Source organism: Thermobia domestica, chromosome 1 (assembly GCF_964235325.1).
Source record: "Thermobia domestica chromosome 1, izTheDome1.hap1.1, whole genome shotgun sequence".
Taxonomy (NCBI): Eukaryota; Metazoa; Arthropoda; class Insecta; order Zygentoma; family Lepismatidae; genus Thermobia; species Thermobia domestica.
Window position 1 is genome coordinate 290,032,608 of NC_137454.1, and position 22,359 is coordinate 290,054,966.

The 22,359-nt window shown below is 33.6% G+C and overlaps 2 protein-coding genes across 3 annotated transcripts in view; one reads left to right on the forward strand and one right to left on the reverse strand.

Annotated features, from left to right (window-relative positions):
* LOC145667691 (uncharacterized) overlaps positions 1-9,714 on the reverse strand; it is a 55,838-nt gene extending 46,124 nt beyond the window's left edge. The window contains exons 1-2 of the mRNA XM_081735153.1: positions 9,655-9,714; positions 5,819-5,895 (exon numbers count right to left, since the gene is read on the reverse strand). Coding sequence (XP_081591279.1) covers positions 5,819-5,872 — 54 coding nt within the window. The 5' untranslated portion in view covers positions 5,873-5,895; positions 9,655-9,714. The remainder of the gene's footprint in view (positions 1-5,818; positions 5,896-9,654) is intronic.
* Positions 1-22,359, forward strand: part of LOC145667681 (GILT-like protein 1) — a 102,662-nt gene that overhangs the window by 1,473 nt on the left and 78,830 nt on the right. The window lies entirely within an intron of this gene.

The following is a 22,359-nucleotide window of genomic DNA, read 5'->3' on the forward strand; positions in this document are numbered from 1 at the left end:
TTTACGAAACAGGTTGGGGTGCCAATTAAATTAGGAGGCAGTGTTTTGTTAATCGAGTAGTGAGAAAGTATACCATAAAACACAAGCAAGTATGAGTGATTTTTCTTTACGAATTCACGCTAGTTCATTCCAATTTTAGCCACAAAAATACCTACAGTACAGTGGGGCCAGTAATGATGAATGAGCATACAATGCTCCGTTGTCTTGTGGAATTTCGTGCCGGTAATACAACACTAAAATATTAGTCCCACGGGTATTAATCAACAGCATGTTCTGATGAACTTCTCAGGAACACTATAAGTATTTATAATTCACATAAAAGTGTTCATATAATAGCATACGTGTTACACATACGCCATACTATTGTCGTTCGAAGGGTCCAAGCAATTGGTAAAATCAAATAATCTGACTCATGAGTATCACGTGCGTTGACAGCAGCCAACAAGAATCAACGTATGGAATTGTACTCTGAGCAAATAAATATCTATGAAGATTTCTTGCATTGGATTGTCACTTCTGACCAGAGAAAGTGAACTTGTACCACAATAACCAATCAGGAAAGTAGTGGGATTACAATCAACGTACAGCACGGATTCCAAAACAACCCTCTAGCCGCAAAAGGTGTTGTTATTGGTATGGTGAAGTAAGGTAGAATCATCCACCGTGTCTTGCTCCGTTAAGGCGAACTCTCACTACGATCATTACAGTGCTGAACTCTATGAAATGCACCCAATGCACCCAAACTTGTGCGCAAGCATCTGAGAATAACTAACATATATTGTTTCTCCATGTTGCAGACCAATGCACACCCATACGTCACTCAACAAAGTGCAAACTCCTCATGAGTTCTACTACGAAACCCTTTCTCACTCACTGTACTTTTGTGACGTTTCTTCCACCAACTACCACTTTTTACAGCGGAATTTTGATCACTCCATGATAGGCAAGAATTTCCCTTATGACTGGCCGGAGCAATGTGCGATTAAGAACTTATCCGCATTATAAATTCCAGACTATTTTTGTCGTGGAATTCAATCATTGGTTGAGCGATGACAAAAGTGAAAGACTGCAACCAGAGACTTTAACTAATCAACTATTTTAGTTTTCATACTTTGGCAATGATAATATGTCTGATAAATGCAATGATATTTTGCCAAAACTGTAATGCAGATTAGTAATAATATCTATTTGCTGTGATCAGATTATATTTCTATTTCGGAAAACAATAAAATAATGCATTATAATTATTTAGCTTTTTTTATTCTAATAACATAGAGGTTAAGCATTCAACCATAAATATAAACACAAATCGATCAGTTTTCGAAACGGGTTTCTGGGAAAATATTTAAAGGAATTAAAGAGAAAAGAGAAACAAAAGTGTGGATATAGAAAACTAACTTCATGAAAAAGTTATTGACTTCTGCTCAATATAACTGACTCATCCTCTGTATGAATTTTTGTTGTTAGATTTGAATCAGGTGTTTCTATTATCTTTGTCAGCTATCTGCATGTTCTCCGACTACATTGCCATAAATATATTTTGTATTGGTAATTGAGAAAAGAAAGAAATGCGGAAGCAATATCCACGTTTTCTCTCGCATTCATTTGTAAAATATCTTGATTTACCATGCGGTTGTATATGACAGGTACAGTAATAAGAACAGAGGAAAAGTTATCACTACGAGTTAATGTTGAAGAAAGCAATAGCTGTAGAAATATAATCGATAACATTAATGTAATTAATAATTTTGTTAGGATAATATATTTGATGTTGCACTAGAATAGCAGTTCTTCAATATAAGAATGAAGTTACTTCAAGAAATTAGCTTCAAAGATGTTAAACTCTACATGTTTAAAATCGGATGAGAGCGTAAAAGTCTTAGTATGAAAACAATGTATAAATAAGATTTAACGTTATCATACTACATGAAGCAACTCTACTATGGACCTCATTCCGTAACGGTTTCCGTCAACGTAACAGAAAATCACGTTTTACTTTGCTATAATCAGCAAAGTAGTTATAATTACTTTTAGCATTTTCTGCTTGCATTACGATCCACAATTTTGGTACCGATAAAGAATGAGTATAGGACCTAATAAGAATTTATATTATGAGAAGATATACCAGTTAATATGAGATCAGGTGAAAACCTGAAGCAAAGTAGATCTCAATCTTCTCCATCCTTTATCTTCAACTGCACTTAATGTTTAAAAATTAAACTGATATTGTGTGTTATTGAATTACAGGAAAACTTCTGCACCATTTCAAATTAATTCCTGAATATACCAGTAGTTATTACCTACTTCGAAAAGGACATTTATCATGAAACTTTGATTGAATATCTCAAGCGCCTCCAAAGCTATTCTCATTAAAAATCAAGTGAACACATGTTCCAGTGTTAAGGAAAATTCTTGTTCTGATGGGAGGAAGGACATTTTCTGTAATTTTTTTTTCCACTTTCAGAGCGACGTTGTATGTTTTCGTGACCGCATCACGATAAAACAACCGAGCGAATTTTAGGACATAGTACCTATCTCGATCTATGTTTTGTTATGTAATTTTGATCAAAGGGGAAAGGAGAGTTTAAACTTTATTTCAAAAATAGTGTGTCTTATGGGTTTCTACAATAACACTTGCATCGAAATGTATATCCTACTTGAGATGAGAGCTGAAATATATTCTAAAGAATGGGTATTTGTGTGTACTGTACTGTCAGCATTTGAGGCGTGTTGAAGAAAATCTCAAAACTCTGGAGCCGGCAGTTGTGAATCGCAAAGTGGTCCTCCTGTTACAGGACAACGCTAAGCCCCACGTGGCTAGGACGACCCGAGACAACGTTCTACGCCTTGAATAGGAAATAAAATTGAATCCGCCATACTCCCCGGATATTGCAACGTCCGATTATGACGTGTTCCATTCCTTGGACAATCGCCTTAGAGAACGCCTGTAGAAATCCCTAGTAGAGGTGCAGAATGCACTTGATACCTTCTTAGCTTCACGGCCCATCAAATTCTACCGCGATGCAATCCATGGCCTTCCAGAACGTTGGCAGAAGGTTGTGATGCTGATGGGGACTATTTTTGATCTTCCAGGTACGTCTTAGGTGACATATCAATGTTAGAAGGTGGTGGGTGAAAAAGCGACATAACTTTCTTTATAGCAAGTGTGTTGGATGTGTCCTGAGAGATAATGTCCAAGCTGATGACGGCCTACAAAACTACAGCAGCGAAGACGAGCAGTAGTCGGAAAAACTATACCTCAACTTCAGGTTCCACCGGGTATTAAACTGGATAGTTACTATGAACTACGACTGCAGTGCAAGGGATGGAGGACTCAAGCAACACCTCCCACAGACTGTGTCTACAATCACAGTCAGCTGCTGTTACATGGCACAGACATATGGGGTCGGGTTGAAACCTCTGATAAGATATCATCACGCTTTACCACGATGCAAATGGTGCCGCAAACATGTTACACAGACTTCTCATGACTTCGGAAACGTGTGATATGGTTGGATGAGTTATCGTTCACAATATTTCGAACCACGACCCGTGTTTATGATTGGCGGACACCCAGGGCCGGATTAAGGGAGGGGCTTAGAGGACAAGGGCCTCTACTCTGATCAAAATCTCAACTGGCTATCTATAAAAAAAATCATGAAGATACAATCATTATCATAAAGTAAACTATGACCAAATACATGAAACATGTTTCCTTAACTTGTGGTCAGCAGGGGTCACATATTTTTTTCTAGCCCCTGGTCTCCAGATGGGTTAATCCAGCCCTGCAGACACCCGAAGAAGCGTATAGTCCGCTATGGCTCCAGATAACCGTGAAATATAGCAGGGGCTGGGTGATGCTGTAGGCAGCAATAGCTTGGTTGTCAGTGGTCCTGTGCTGACGCTTACCGATCGAATCGCTGCTCGGGATTATGTTGCCACTTAAGGTGTTCATGTGCATTGCATAGTCCAGATATTGTTTTCTGTAAATAGCACTATATTCCAGAGGATTGTTAATGCATCCTTTCAAACAGCTAGAGCTGTTACAGTATGGTTTTTAGGAACATCAGAGTGAAATTGAACACTCCGTGGCCAACTCAATCCCGGGTTCTGAACATGCGGATGCTTTCAGCCTCCATCATCCGTATTAATTTAGCAAGATGCATTTTATTCTGATATTTCCATTAAACTGATAAAACTCTGTATATAAGTAAGTAATATTCCAATACTGCTATGTATCTTTACGGTAACTACCAAACCTTTCCACTAAAATCGGTTTTTTGAGAGAATTTACTGACACACCAAAATTTTAAAAATCAAATAATGGAACTCAAACAAACGGTTTGTAATGGAATTACAGGATCCATCGTGCTTTTATTATATTTTTAAAAATCTTTTTCAAGAATTTTACATTAGAAGCTGTAATGTGAAAAGGAAATATGTTGAATGGGTGGTCTTTCAAACTCACGGAATTCTTCACAAATCTCGTGGAAACGAAAACAATACATAAAGAAGAAAAGAAGGATCATCTGTAACAAAAGATAGTCAAGGTGACCAGACGTCCCGTTTTAGCCGGGACAGTCCTTTATTTTCAACCGTTGTCCTGTTTTTTTCTGATTCCCAAACGGGACGCTTAAATGTCCCGTTTTTAAGCAAGCATGACTTAGGGGTCCCGTAATTATTATTCAAAATATAAATGGTCGATACAAATTCTACACACTTCCGTACCAACAATCATTGAGAAGGTTCAGCCGTGCCTAGAACTTCTGAATATTCAAATGAGAATTGAGTGTTCTGTGGTTCAAGTGGGAATCGAGTGGTAATTCTGAGTGTTGAAGTAGTTAAAAGTATTTTTGGGTAGTAGTTAAGCTAGAAACGCTGTGTTATCATTCTTACCTGTGTATTTTGTAAACTGAAAACACTGCTGAGTCCCAAAACGCAATGTGGAAGTCCCTCCTCCCCCCCCGTCGCCGATTCGTATGCGTCCCGTTTTTAAAAGTAAAAGTTCTGGTCACCTTGAAGATAGTCAAGGGAATTAGTTTCATTCGTAGGACTGATTAATCAAGTTCTGTGTTTCATAGAATTGTATGTTTTCTCCCCGCTGATACAGTATTCATAGAATCAGATTACTCAATTATTTCACACCAAAAACATATAGTCAAAATTTTAAAAAAAATCTGAGATCTTAGCTGTACTTTACAATGGAAAACTAATATGTTTTCAATGATAACTTGTACAGTAGAATAATTATTATCATCATAAGAATACATACGTTATAATTTTCTTTTCCTTAAGGAGGTATATTGTTTCAACAATTGGTGCAAAACTAAAACAACATATGTAAAGTGCATTCAATTTTAAATGAACTTATTTAATGAAGAAAGAAAAATTGAGGTGATTTATAATTTATTTTCGTTCAAAGCTCCCTCTTGTTTAATTCAAAAGGAGAAATGCTCACAGCTTAGCAAAGAATACTGGAAGTGTTCTACACTCGATTTGGATTGTACCTAAGTTTAAAATGTACGCCTTGCATAGTCTATTTATGGTCAGAATCTCCATCTCTACACTAAATGGAAAAGATAATAGGCAGTACTATATTATCCAGCTTCAGTCATATTCTTAAAAGTGTATTAATACAAGAAGGATAAATATATTTTTACAAATGTTTTGAATATATATTAAAATGTTACCTGTATATATCTTAACTAAATATCAATAAAATATTTGGTTAATGCAATACAAAATATTCCTTAAACTATCTTACCTAATAAAAGTGTTAGTAAGATCTTAACAAAATTAATTAAGACATCAAAAATACCTTTGTGCTTGTTTCGTTTAAAGATTGGTCCATTTCCTCCGTGATCTTCTTCATTCCTTCCTCTTGGTTTCCTTTTCCTACAAAATATTGTATTCGTAAACGACTTGTTCGAAAAATAACCGATGTTTCTTCTCGGCCTCTGCCTGTGAAATTGTCAACTTTCTCAAACATTTGAATTTTAGTGCAGAGATAACACTACGTTCTACCATTGTTTTCTCATTACGAAAAAATAGTTACTGTATTCTGAACAGAAAGTCATGAAAATATTAAGAGCAAATTAGTCATTCGATAGGAAAGAACAAGTGCAAATCGATGGATACAGTGTTTTTTTTTTAAGTTCTTACGATTGTTTTATAGAACTATTAGATTAATCTTCAGCGACAAAAGTGTTTTAGTAAAAGGTCCTACTGTTAGCAGTAAGTGTTTGAAAATGTTAATCTATTAGATTTTGTGAATAAAATATCATTTAAAATTTATGAACAAAGTAAAACTTCATTATAATTATATATATTATAACATTTATTGAGGATCCACAAGTTTCACATTTCAAAACTTTGGACACGATATAACAGTAAAGAAAGAAGAAACTTTGTGAGTAATGATGTTAAACTAACATCACCCACAGAAAAGACGTTTATTGCTTTTGTTTCGTAAAGTGAAAAATATAGTTTTGTATCTGTTTCTTGGTTTACTGTACTTTTTTCTTGCATGCCAGATTCAATATAGGCAACTAGTATAACACATATCAAGATATGATCGTACTTTCCTTTACTTTCAAGTACTTGATAAGGTAGTTAGGTTACCAAAATGACACTTGACAAATGGGGCTGCATAATTTGCACTGCCAACCCTGGAGTAAACAAAGAACTCGCAAGTAATAAATGTTAGGAACATTTTAATTGTAGAATTCACTGCAGAGACAAAAGTAAAACTTGAACAAGAAAGTCAAAAAAGCTATAATTTCCGTTCTTAGCCCCAAAATACTGTCTTCCTCCGAGTAAAACCGTCCTTTTTGCATCTCTCATAAATATAGCTCCCTATAATCTGTAGGATACTTTTTTTCAATAAAAACTAGAAAAGAAGAAATAAAAAAGAAAGTCTTCAGTATTACAGTACACTGGAAAGGCTATATCAAAATAGACATTCGAAGTTTCATTAACACATCGGCTCCTATTGCCATTATTTCCGACTTTGTAGACCGAAGACTGCTGTTAGATGTCCCCAGGTGCATCATGATGTTCAATCAACCGAAAGGACATATCTCCTTAAAATTGCACCGAAGGTAAGAGATAATGGGATGGATAATAATGATGGAATGAGTAAAGTGGAAGAAAGCGGGAGGTCCCATGCACACTGCTTGTTCACCACAGAGCTCACTTCGAACAAGCTGGGATCGAACCAAGGACCTCACACACCAGAAATAAACACTCTACTACTGAGGCACCGCGGCCTCCCTTACATTATTACAACCAATATTGTTCTAACATAACGATAATCATATAATAAGAGAACGATAAGAATATCTATTTTGAGCGAACTTGTCCCGAACTGGATTTCTGGAGAAGAGAAATTTCAGAGATGATACAGTATCATGGAATATATGGCAAAAGATTCCAAGGGAAAGCAAACAAGCCGAAGTAGAACGCCGATGGAAGCTGATGTACCAACTCCCAATTACGCACTACTGAACTAATGTGGTGATCATAGGAGTATTCATCGACTGTAGCTGCCAAAGGTACTTCACATAAGTTTTCACATTGGTGCCACGTCATTTGCGCTGGTGGCAGATTTAACTCGTACGTTCCAAGGTTGTTAAAAGCTGTGACATACTATGTGCTTAGGCAATATGTTCAAATAATTTGACTTCAACATGATTTGTGGATAATTATTGGAGATTTTCAATCTATGTGGGTTTTAATGATAGTTCGTGAAAAATACTTACGAACTGTAAATTACGACTTATAAATTTCAGAATTTAACCTATCCGTTTTCATAAAAATTAAGACGGTTCAATCTTCCAATCTACACTCGATTTTATTTTGTAATTTTATACAACGAAGTACTAGATTTTGACTAGAGTGTTTGGTACTAAACTACATATACTTACTGTCTGTATGTTTTGGATGCGATAAAGTATCAATATATTAAAGACCGAAATACCGAACGATACTGAAACTATGAAAATATCGAAATACTGAAAACGTTGTGTTATCGAACTATCGAAATAATGACGCGAATTTCGGAAAATATCGAACGAAGCCATGAACACTAAATGAGACAGAGCATAATTGGACAGCTGGGATGCAAAGTGACCTACGTTAAAACACGAATTTTAGGAACGATCAAAAAAAATGGATCAAAAGATTGCGATCTTGGCCAAGAATTTTAGGAATCATCCAAAAAATGCATCAAAAGATTGCAATCTTAACAAATATAATTCGTTTTTGGGTCAGGGGCCACAAAATTTTTAACGGACCCTAAATCGAGTCTTCGTATTTTCTACGGAACAAGCACATCACACTGAATTAAGTGATAGTGGTTACACTATATATAGTTCTTCAGATATAAGGCATTCAAGAAACCTTTTGATTGAAATATATTGGATCTTTTGATCCAAGAATGAAGAAATTGAGTACTTTTTTCATTCGGTTCCGTACATTGGTGCCTTTCTATTTTTAAACAGTAAATTATAATACTATTAACTGCATAGTTCTTGTTTTGATTGCCAAGCTTATAAAAATATTGATTGTTCATTACTTGACTAACTTCAAATTTCAATCCTGAAAAATTTCTATTTTGGGCTCAAACTACTAAGCTATCCAATTACGCCAAGATACAGATGTAACTATGGCGATTCCACAACAAACTAGAAATTGTAACAATAAGCATGTTTTCGGTAGAGGTACAAAACTGGAGAATAATTCGATCTCTGTAATACTGTGTTACATATTGGGAATTTCGTATTTTCTAATAAAACAAACTTGTAATATCGACATATTTACAGTGATGAGGAATACAGAATTTGTACCATAAGTCATGCTTTCTCGTATGATTTCCAAAATGAGGCAAAAGTGTTGAATGAGCTCTGGAGTATAGCAACAGTCACAAGCATAGCCAAAGGGAAGCACTTCAGCATTATTGTCATGAATTCAACTCTCGGTGCAAATTTTAGTAACGACTTCTTTGAAGGATGATGCTTTCCATAATGATATTTGAAATAACCATCTACTGGCAAACAAGATTGTAGACCACTTTCTGAGTTTTGAAGTGCTGATTATGATAAATTTTAATTCAAGAAAATAATTGAAGATTGATGCCATAAACAAGATATTTTTAATCCAGTATTTGGATATTTTACTCTCATCTACTAATACTAAAATTTGTTTGAAAATATCGATACTGTCCATAATTTGAAAATATCGATAATATCGTTTAAATTCTACTAATCATAAATAATACTAAAATTTGTTTGAAAATATCGATACTGATTTTAGTATATTCGTCCCTTTCAAGATAGAAATAATGAATTCATATAAAGTCATAAAACTATTCTATCAGACCTTGTTTCCATTTTGTACTAATACAGAGTAACACTGAGCAAGGCTATGTGATAATATGTTAAAAAAAAAAAAAATCAGGTAACAGTTTCAACACAACAACTTATGAAGACACAGTTATTGTGTTGAAACTGTTACGTGATAGTTTTTTTTTTTTTTTTTTTTTTTTTTTTTTACATATTATCACATAGCCTTGCTCAGTGTTACCCTGTATTAATATAAAGTCATACTAAACAAATCTTACAATATAAACCAATATTTATTCACAGCTGATATTACCTGGTGATACAGCTGTTGATGCTTCTATCTGGTGCCCTGATCCACTCCCTTCAGTGTAATTCCACTTAAAAGAAATAGATTTAGTAATGTTCAATTACTGTTTATTTCTGAAGCACTTTAGTTGTTATAAGTTTCAAATTTATTTTACCTTCATAAATAATTCAACTTAGACATTTAGCAATGTAATATTATTATTTCTAACGTTGCATTATCATATAGATTCATAAAATTTTTCTACTGCAACGCATCAGCGTGGCAGTACAAAGAGGGAACGTTGCATCAGTTTTGGGAACGCTACCCTCTGGTAAGGAACTGGAGGAGATCTTTTGTCTGTAATCTCGGCGAAGGTGTGAGGATGCTGTTGCGAGGCTTATCACAATAACGTGTATTAGTGGATAATTATATTTTGATATTCTGTAAAATGTAAATTGTGCACTGTTCAAGGAATGTAATATTTTGTAGTTTTGTTAGCGGACTTAATGCAAAGTGGGTTCTGTGTGTAAAATTGTTCGTGTCTGGTTCCTTAGTTGCTATTCACGCGATATGTTTACATGCAATATTTAGTCCTATTTTCATTGGAGTGTTTTTCAATTCATGTAGATTCCTTTGTTGTTTTATTATACCTTATTGTTGAAACGTTGCGTTGAACTAACAATGGAAAAATTGTTATGTTTATTTCTTAATGTTGTCCATGTATATTACAGGACGAATATATTATATAAGATTCATAAAATATGTTAAAACATTATAGATAAGATTATATTTTTACACAATTTTTTCAACAACTTCTTCGGCAGCTACGATCAAATATTGAGATCAAATTTTCAAGAGGCCAGACTTTTCTTTAGATTTTGCATTCCTGATTGTTGTATATTCGATGCAATTATATATTTCATTAATTCTAATCCATGTGAATTTATTAATGCTTTTGGACATTTCAACAATGCTTTCAAAGTTCCATTGGTGTCACAATGGTGCATGTGGTTTCGTAATGTTATTTTAAAATAGGCTGAGTTTTCGACAAATAATTGGAAGTTACATGTCTTGCAATGTATAAACGTGCTTTGCGCACAAGTCTCATTTTATTTTACAGCACAATAACTTGAATAGTTTGAATCCGTGAAATAATGTGGTTGAAGTGATCGTTATGTATAAAGCAATAATAATTACCTAAAAATAAAATGTGATTGAAGAAAATTAATAAACTCAGCTAACAATCGTTTTTTCATAGTGTCTTAGTTGCTCTTCCGGCCTTACATGAAATGACTATGTGCGTGAACCTGGCAGAACCCATTTTCGGAAATTGAAAATAAACCACGCAGATCGTTTGTTCATCGTTTGTTCACGATTGTTCACATAAAATTTTCGTTTGTTCACGATTTATAAACAATTTATACGAAAAACAAAATGGGCGGTGCCAACTTCACGCAGCAGAACCCATTTTCAGAAATCGAAAATAAACCATGTAGATCGTTTGTTCATCGTTTGTTCACGATTGTTCACATAAAATTTTCGTTTGTTCACGATTTATAAACAATTTATACGAAAAACAAAATGGGCGGTGCCAACTTCACGTACCTGAAAATTATTGGAAATCAAAAATCAACCATGCAGATCGTTTGTTCATCATTTGTTCACGATTGTTGACATAAAAGTTTCGTTCGTTCACGATTTATAAACAATTTATACGAAAAACAAAATGGGTGGTGCCAACTTCAAGCAGCAGAACCCATTTTCAAAAATCGAAAAATGTCAGTAAGAAAAAAAAAACGATATTAACTGAAATTTTTTGAATCATGTACCTTTAACTTGGCACCAGAACGTCGTTAATATGTCAGTTCTGTGATGAGGTATTTCGTATAAGCTTAAATGAATGTATTCTCATGGTAGGCATATTGAGGACGTCATTTCAGGTGGTTGCTGATGTGTTATTTTTTACGATTCTCTGAAAAGTCTAAAGAAAATGTGTTAAAAGTTTGTTTTGCAAATGTTTTTCCGCCTTTAATTGTAAAATTATTCTCGCATATTTAGCGTAATCTACGTAAATGCTAAAAATTCAACACCTTGCGCTACAGAAAATGGAGTAGTTCGCTTAATTGTTAAGATACAGAAATAATATTGGTAAGTAGTAATAAAATGGCGGTTCTGCGCCACTGACCCTCTACCCACTTTCTCAGTCCCGCCTGAAGCAGACAACGAGTTTCCCAGTGCCGCCTGACACACTATGCCGGGGGACATATGGGGGATACGAGAAATCGAGCACCGTACACCGTGAGCCCACGGTCTTTTACGACCTCCATTTTAGGGGTGAATTTGTTCCCTTTTATGAGCACCTTTAGGGGGTGTACTCGTTCCCTTTTACGACCTTCATTTTAGGGGTGATCTCGTTCCCTTTTATGAGCATATTTTCCAACCCCTACGAACACATAACAGAACATCAGACTACGTAACATAACGAACATACAGCAGAGCCGATAACACATAAGACTCGTTCTCTTTTACGACCTCCATTTTAAGGGTGAACTCGTTCCCTTTTATGAGCACTTTTTCAACCCTTATTTTAACATAGGAGATAACACATAACACTACGTAACACACAGCAGAGCAGATAACACATAAAACTCGTTCTCTTTTACGACCTCCATTTTAAGGGGATGAACTCGTTCCCTTTTATAAGCACTTTTTCAACCCTTATTTTAACATAGGAGATAACACATAAGATTACGAACACATAGAAGAGAAGATAACACATAACACTACGTAACACACAGCAGAACAGATAGCAGATAACACATAAGAGTATTCCAACCCCTATTTTAACATAGCATAGAATACATGGAGACTATGAACATACAGCAGAGTAGATAACAAACACAACCACCTCCATTTTAGGGGTGTATTCATTCCCTTTTATGAGCATATTTTTCAACCCCTATTTTAACATAGCAGAAATTACATTGAGACTATGAACACACAGCAGAAGAGATAATACATAGCACAGCTAATAAAAGAACATGGTTTATTTTCCATCCCTTATTTTAACATAGCAGAAATTACACTGAGAGTACGTAACACACAAGGGTGTATTCATTCTCTTTTATGAGCATATTTTCCAACCCCTATTTCAACATGACAGAGACTACGAAACATGGCGGACATAGCACAGGGGGTGTATTCATTTTCTCCACCCCTAATTGAACATAGCAGAAATTACACTGAGAGTACGTAACACACAAAAACCTCCATTTTAGGGGTGGACTCGTTCTCTTTTATAATTACTTTTTCAACCCCTATTTTAAGACAATGAATACCTATGTAACATAGCGATTGGATACGCTCTTTGAACCGATTTGGATGAAACTCGGCATATGGGGGTTTTCGACCATGCTGAGTACGAATATCATACTTATTTTTACCTGGGTCCTATAGTTTATGTGGCATAAGCCCTTTCTACGACAATTTTAACCAATTTGGGTGAAACTCGGTATATGGGGGTTTTTGAACATGCTGATTACAAATATCATACTTATTTTTATCTGAGTCTGATAGTTTATGTGGGATACGCCCTTTGTATGACACTTAAAACCTAATAACTCGAAAACGGAGCCAAATATCGAAGTGGTGTTTCCACATTTAGCAATAGGTCATCAGGTACTACAAGTTCCAAAATTAGTGGTCATCGAGGTCAAAGGCCAAATACTTAAAACCCAATCACTCGTAAACGAAGCAACGTATTGAGATGGTGTTTCCACATTTAGTAATTGGTCATCAACTACGACAAGTTCCAAAATAATGATCATCAAGGTCAAAGGTAAAACATACTTAAAACCTAATAACACAAAAACTGAGACACATATTGAAGTGCTGTTTCCAAATCTAGTAACTGGTCATCAACTAGTACAATTTCCAAAATAATGGCCATCGAGGTCAAAGGTCAAAATACTTAAAACCCAATCACTCGTAAACGAAGCAACGTATTGAGATGGTGTTTCCACATTTAGTAATTGGTCATCAACTACTACAAGTTCCAAAATAATGATCATCGGGGTCAAAGGTCAACATACTTAAAACCTAATAACACGAAAACTGAGCCACATATTGAGATGCTGTTTCCACCTTTAGTAATAGGTCATCAACTACTACAAGTTCCAAAATAATGACCATCGAGGTCAAAGGTCAACATACTTAAAACCTAATATCTCGAAAACGGAGCCACATACTCAGGTGCTGTTTCCACATTTAGCAATTGGTCATCAGGTACCACAAGTTCCAAAATAATGACCATCGAGGTCAAAGGTCAACATACTTAAAACCAAATAACTCTTAAATGGATCCACATATTGAGGTGCTGTTTTCAAATCTAGTAACTGGTCACCAACTACTACAAGTTCCAAAATAATGATCATCGAGGTCAAAGGTTAACATACTTAAAACCTAATAACGCGAAAACGGAGCCAAATATCGAAGTGGTGTTTCCACATCTAGTAATTGGTCATCAGGTACTACAAGTTCCAAAATTAGTGGTCATCGAGGTCAAAGGTCAAAATACTTAAAACCCAATAACTCGAAAACGAAGCAACGTATTGAGGTGCTGTTTCCACATTTAGTAACTGGTCATCAGGTACCACAAGTTCCAAAATAATGACCATCGAGGTCAAAGGTCAAAATACTTAAAACCTAATACCTCGAAAACCGAGCCACATATTGAGATGGTGTTTCTACATTTAGTAATTGGTCATAAGGTACTACATGTCCCAAAATTAGTGGTCATCGAGGTCAAAGGTCAAAATACTTAAAACCTAATAACTCGAAAACGGAACCACATATTGAGATGTTGTTTCCATATTTAGTAATTGGTTACCAACTACTACAAGTTCCAAAATAATGACCCTCTAGGTCAAAGGTCAAATATTTAAACGCAAATAACCCTTAAACAGAGCAACGTATTGAGGTGCTGTTTCCAAATCTAGTAATACGTCATCAACTATTACATGTTCCAAAAGTACTGACTATCGAGGTCAATGGTCAAATATTTAAGCCTTAATAACTTTAAACAAAGCCTGTGTGATCTATTCAATTTTGTACAAAGCAGAGAAAAGTGAAGAAGGAATAAATTTGAGTGGCTTATTTACTTTTGTATTAATGAGAAAGAAATCAAAGGAACACAATTTTAACTAGCGCAGAATTTCATTACCTTTTTAGGCTATTCAAATGGATTAACAAGAAAGCAAACAAAGATATGCCATATTAACTAGCTGAGAATTATATGTCATCTTGTATTATTTAAGCAAAACGAAGAAAGCGAACATGGACCATTTTACTCAAATTTGGATGGAGTATTCATCTTTGTATGAACCAGAAAAAAAATGAAGAAGGTACGTTTTAACTAGTTCAATATTTCTGTACAATTTTGTACTACTCAAATAAACGAAATTTTATTTTTGTATCAATCACAAGAAAATCAAAGAAGGGTCATTTCATACCTTTTTTGTGCTATTCAAATAATAGAGGGAACAAATTTCAGTGGTCTATTTTATTTTTTTTACCAATCAGAAGAAAAGCAAAGATATGCCATTCTCAGACTTTTATACCATTTTACTACTCAAACAAACAATGAAGTATTTAGTTTTGTACGAACCAGAAAAATTTGATTGGATTATTTCCTTAGGTACCAACTGGAAAAAGTGAAGGGTCATTATTCAAATAAACGAAGGAATAGAGTATTTCGTTTTGTACCAACTGGAAAAGAGAAGAAGAGCTACTTTAACTAGCTCATTATGTACTGTTTAAAGAAAGGAAAATTGACCATTATGTAACTTTTGAACTACTGAAATGTTCTATTTTTGTATCAATCAGAAAAAAACGAAGAAGAGCCATTTTAACAAGTTCATAATTTCGATGTTCTACTTTTTATACCAACGAGAAAAAATGAACTAGCTGAATATTTAAATATACGAAAGAATAAGTTTGTGACCTATTCAATTTTGTACCAATTAGAAATGGCTCAGCAAAAGGCGAAGAAGGACTATTTTATATAATTATGGAGTATTTGGTTTTGTACCACCAAGAAAAAAAAAGAAATTGCACCACTTTGGAGTATTCAAACAAACAAAGGAATTATAATTTGTGTCAACTCTAAAATCAATTAAACGAAGTAATGTATTTGAGAAACCGAAGTTGAGTATTTTATACCATTTTGTATTATTTCAACAAACAAAGGAATAAGCAAAAAAAGGATCATTTTAAACTAGTCTAATAAACGAAGGCATAAATATGAGTGAGCTATTTAATTTTGTAGCAACCAAAGAATTTTCACGAAAGAACAAAATTATACTAATCAGAAAAAGCGAAGAAGACCCATTTTAACTAACTGAGAATTTCTGTACCTTTTTGTACTATTTAAACAAACGATGGGATAAATTTGAGTGACCTGTTTTTTGTACTAACCAGAAAAATCGAAGAAGGTCCAATTTAGCTAACTCAGAATTTATGTACCTTTTGTACTAGCCCAATGAACGAAAGAACAATTTTGGGTGTTCTACTTTTTTATACCAAACAAGGAAGAACCATTTTAACTAGCTCAAACACAATTTTAACTAGCGCAGAATTTCTGTAACGCAAAAATTAATTTGGATGGAGTAACAAGAAAGAAAGCAAAGATATGCCATATTAACTATTTAAATAAACGAAGGGATAAATTTAAGTGATCTATTCCATTCTGTACCAAGGAGAAATGCCATTTTAACTAGCTGAGAATTATATGTCTTCTTGTACTAATTAAATAAACGAAGGAATATTGTACCAATGAGAAATGTCATTTTTCCTAGACCATGTTCTAATATTTAAACAAACGAAGAGGTGAATTTGAGTGACCTATTCAATTTTGCATCAACGGGAAATAATTGCGTATTTTAAACAAACAATCGGATAAATTTAACCGGCTCAGAAGTTCAATACTATTTTGTACTCTTGAGTGAGCTTTCCAATTTTGTAGCAAGAAGGAACATTTTTTTTAAAAACTAACTCAGAATTTCATTTCATGTTTGTAATACTCAAATTTGGATGAAGTGTTTAGTTTTGTACGAACCAGAAAAACTTGATTGGATTATTTCCTTAGGTACCAACTGGAAAAAGTGAAGGACCATTATTCAAATAAACGAAGGAATACCAACTAGAAAAAAAGAAGTGAAGTATGAATAAAATTTAGGTGGACTATTTTCTTTTATACCAACTGGAAAAGAGAAGAAGGGCTACTTTAACTAGCTCATTATGTACTGTTTAAAGAAACGAAAATTGACTATTTAACTAGCTCAGAATTTATGTAAGAATAATTTCGATCCTCTACTTTTTATACCAACGAGAAAAAATGAACTAGCTGAATATTTAAATATACGAAAGAATAAATTTAAGTGACCTATTCAATTTTGTACCAATGAGAAATGGCATTTTTAACTGGTTCAGAATTTTACTCCTCAAATAAACAATGGAATATTTAGTTTTGTACCATTTTGGAATATTCAAATTTGTGTCAACTTCAACAAACAAAAGGAAAAAGCAAAAAAGGATCATTTTAACTAGTCTAATAAACGAAGGCATAAATATGAGTGAGCTATTTAATTTTGTAGCTGAGTATTTTAACGAAAGAACAAAATTGTACTAACCAGAAAAAACCGAAGAAGACACACTTTAACTAACTGAGAATTTCTGTACCTTTTTATACTATTTAAACAAACGATGGGATAAATTTGAGTGGCCTGTTTTTTTGTACTAACCAGAAAAATCGAAGAAGGTACCTTCTGTACTAGCCCAATGAACGAAAGAACAATTTTGGGTGTTCTACTTTTTTATACCAAACAAAGAAGAACCATTTTGTACTACTCAGATCTTTATACCATTTTGTGCCATTTAAAGAAATGAATATATACATACGGATGTTCTATTTCCTTTTGTATCAACGAGAACCATTTTTAACAGGCTTAGATTTTTATGCCTTTTTGTAATATTTGTACTAAACAAAGGAATAAATTTGTAATAACCACAAAAAGCGAAATCTCATTTCCAGGCCATGTTTTACTATTTAAACAAACGAAGAAAGCGAACACGAACTCAGAATTTTATATCATTTTGTAATACTCAAATTTGGATGGATTATTTAGTTTTGTACTATGCAGAAAAAAGGAAACAAAGGTTTAAATTTGCACTGATCAGAAAAGCTAAGACATTTATTGGGGTGTCCTATTTCCTTTTGTACCAACGAGAACCATTTTTAACTGGCTTAGAATTTTATTCCTTTTTGTAAAATTTGTATCAAATCGAAAAAAGCAAGGAAATACCATTTTTAAATAGCTCAGCATGTTATAACTTTTTGTGTTTTTGGTCTACCCAATTTAAACAAACAAAGGAATAAATTGGTGTGAACTATTCACTTTTGTTACAAGCAGAAAAAGGAAAGAATAAATTTCGGTGACCTAATCAGTTTTGTACTAAGCAGAAAAAAGCGAAGAAAGTAAAATTTAAATAGCTCAGTATTTATAACGAAGGAATAAATTTGGGTGTTCTACAGAAGAAAACGGGGAAGGGCCATTTTATTTAATTTTGTAGTACTCAAAATATACAAATATATAAATTTGTGTGACCCATTCAGTTTTGTACTAAGCAGAAAATATGTTGGTTTTTGTGCTCTACAAATAAACAGAGGAAAAGCAAAGAGAGACCATTTTATGTGCCTTTTGTAACGAAGAAACAATCCTGCTGCGAGTAGATCAATATGGCATTATTGCGACTTTCATTTTCGAATACATACGGATTAAGCCACTATGGCAAAAAATACTACTCTCTCCTTATGCTTTAGAAACCCGCTAGTAGGGCGTCGATTCAGTAATCCATATTGGAGTATACCTTTTATACAACAAAACAAGCTTCTTAGCCCCACTCCAGAAATTAGAAAACAAATTCTTTCTTCTACGGTCTTCGGCATGCATTTTAGACCAAGGGCAGCAAGATTCGATTCTCTCGATCTTCTGCTTTATCCGGCAACTCCAATAAGCATCTGTAAATATTCTTTGATGTGTAAAATTGGATCCACTCATCAGTATAGTGGTTAAAGATAATTGCTTCCCATCTCGCAATACCCTGTAAACGCTTGTCTGAATAATGAAGAAAATCAATTATATAGTTGTAAATTTTAATGGAAGAATTACCTGTATTCCATCTAAGACAATCAACACCCACGGAATCATCGCTGTTACAAATAGTGTTAATATTCTGTTTGTAGATGTTCTGAAATTTTTCTATTGGTACATCCTAGTACTTCTTAATTATATCTTCCAAATACTGTACACCTCTTGCCCATTTAATTTAGCCTTAAATCTGAGAAATCATTATTGGTGGTACACTACAATACACCTTTAAAACCTACTCTCATTCGAAAAACAAACTGCACTATTACAGACTATTATAAGTACAGTACAATACAGCTATTAATTGGAAATTCTTACACAATGTATCGAAGTCTACTCCAAATAAGCCTAAGGAGAAAGTAGTATTTTTTGCCATAATGGATTATTCTGTATGTATAGCTTTATTGTGAGAAAAACCATTTGTTATTCTTTTCCACCAAGTTTCCAAATACTGCGAGGTCCAACAGATAGGTATCAGGGGAGGCCGCAAGAAGGCCAGTTTTATCACATCGTGTAAAACAACTAAGTAAATCTGCAATATGGATACTTGGCCTGAACTCGCATCCCATGATTCCAAAACTGTAGTAGCTCATCCAAAGTGTCATGTGTTCTCCCATAGCGAAAGAAGCGATAATAGCGACTATTAAACAAACAAAACTAAATATTCTATCCCAATTTATTTGAATGTTTTTTCTCGGTGGTACAAATAGTACAAAATACTTAGTTTGTTACAATGATACAAAACTAAATTCCTTCACTTTTCCCAGCTGGTACAAAAGAAAATATTCCATTCAAATTTTATTTATTCTTCACTCCTTTTTTCCCCGGTACAAAACTAAATTCCTTCGTTTGTTTGAGTAGTGCATTTCCCTACATTTTTTTTAAACAGCACACGATAATATAATAAATTGGCATATCTTGTTCGTACATATGCCACTCAAATTCATTTATTCTTCCCTTTGACCTCTAAAATGATAATAATAATGATTTAAAATTATCCATTTTTTCACACTCTCTCTTTATCTCTACTACAGTATTTACCCATATGGAACTGTTTCAAAATTATCTATTCGTTTTCTTTTACTAGCTGTAACCTCATAAATTCTAAGATATGGATAAAGTTAACAAATGCTTATTGGGTCAATTTCCAAGTATCGAATATTAATCTTGCTGCTCTTGGTCTAAAATGCATGCCGAAGACCGCAGAAGAAAGAATAATGAGTTTTACTGAATCGACGCCCTGTACTAGTGGGTTTTTAATTGTTGATCCTCTTGTTTAATCCGTATGTATTTGAAAATGAAAGTCACAATAATGCCACATTGATCTACTCGCAGCAGGATTAGTTAAAATGAGCCTCCTTCAAATTTGTTTCGTCGTTTATTTGTAGAGCGCAAAAAGTAGCAGGAAAATCTGAATACAAAAGATAAAATGGTCTTTCTAAAAAAAGCCAACAAAACTGAATGGGTTACACAAATTTATACCTTTGTATATTTGAGTACTACAAAATTAAATAAAATGGCCCTTCTCCGTTTTCTTCTGTAGAACATTCAATTTTATTCCTTCGTTTATTTTAGTAATACAAAACTGAATAGGTCACCCAAATTTATTCCTCCTTTGGTTTCTCTTTTTTGTTGGTACATAAGAAAATAGTCCATCCAAATTTTATTCGTCCTTCACTGCTTTTTCTTATTTTCCTTGGTACAAAACTAAATATTCCTTCATTTATTTGATTAGTACAAAATGTTAGTTCTTTCCTTTTTCTTCTTGCTACAAAATTGAATAACCACTCAAATTTAGCCCTTGGTTTTGTTTAAATAATACAACATGCACTAGAAATTCTAAGCTAGATAAAAATGGCATTTCTCCTTGGTACAAAATGGAATAGATCACTTAAATTTATCCCTTCGTTTATTTAAATAGTTAATATGGCATATCTTTGCTTTCTTTCTTGTTACTCCATCCAAATTAATTTTTGCGTTACAGAAATTCTGCGCTAGTTAAAATTGTGTTTGAGCTAGTTAAAATGGTTCTTCCTTGTTTGGTATAAAAAAGTAGAACACCCAAAATTGTTCTTTCGTTCATTGGGCTAGTACAAAAGGTACATAAATTCTGAGTTAGCTAAATTGGACCTTCTTCGATTTTTCTGGTTAGTACAAAAAACAGGTCACTCAAATTTATCCCATCGTTTGTTTAAATAGTACAAAAAGGTACAGAAATTCTCATTTAGTTAAAATGGGTCTTCTTCGCTTTTTCTGATTAGTATAATTTTGTTCTTTCGTGAAAATTCTTTGGTTGCTACAAAATTAAATAACTCACTCATATTTATGCCTTCGTTTATTAGACTAGTTTAAAATGATCCTTTTTTTTTGCTTATTCCTTTGTTTGTTGAAATAATACAAAATGGTATAAAATACTCAACTTCGGTTTCTCAAATACATTACTTCGTTTAATTGATTTTAGAGTTGACACAAATTATAATTCCTTTGTTTGTTTGAATACTCCAAAGTGGTGCAATTTCTTTTTTTTTCTTGGTGGTACAAAACCAAATACTCCATAATTATATAAAATAGTCCTTCTTCGCCTTTTGCTGAGCCATTTCTAATTGGTACAAAATTGAATAGGTCACAAACTTATTCTTTCGTATATTTAAATATTCAGCTAGTTCATTTTTTCTCGTTGGTATAAAAAGTAGAACATCGAAATTATGAACTTGTTAAAATGGCTCTTCTTCGTTTTTTTCTGATTGATACAAAAATAGAACATTTCAGTAGTTCAAAAGTTACATAATGGTCAATTTTCCTTTCTTTAAACAGTACATAATGAGCTAGTTAAAGTAGCTCTTCTTCTCTTTTCCAGTTGGTACAAAACGAAATACTCTATTCCTTCGTTTATTTGAATAATGACCCTTCACTTTTTCCAGTTGGTACCTAAGGAAATAATCCAATCAAATTTTTCTGGTTCGTACAAAACTAAATACTTCATTGTTTGTTTGAGTAGTAAAATGGTATAAAAGTCTGAGAATGGCATATCTTTGCTTTTCTTCTGATTGGTAAAAAAAATAAAATAGACCACTGAAATTTGTTCCCTCTATTATTTGAATAGCACAAAAAAGGTATGAAATGACCCTTCTTTGATTTTCTTGTGATTGATACAAAAATAAAATTTCGTTTATTTGAGTAGTACAAAATTGTACAGAAATATTGAACTAGTTAAAACGTACCTTCTTCATTTTTTTCTGGTTCATACAAAGATGAATACTCCATCCAAATTTGAGTAAAATGGTCCATGTTCGCTTTCTTCGTTTTGCTTAAATAATACAAGATGACATATAATTCTCAGCTAGTTAATATGGCATATCTTTGTTTGCTTTCTTGTTAATCCATTTGAATAGCCTAAAAAGGTAATGAAATTCTGCGCTAGTTAAAATTGTGTTCCTTTGATTTCTTTCTCATTAATACAAAAGTAAATAAGCCACTCAAATTTATTCCTTCTTCACTTTTCTCTGCTTTGTACAAAATTGAATAG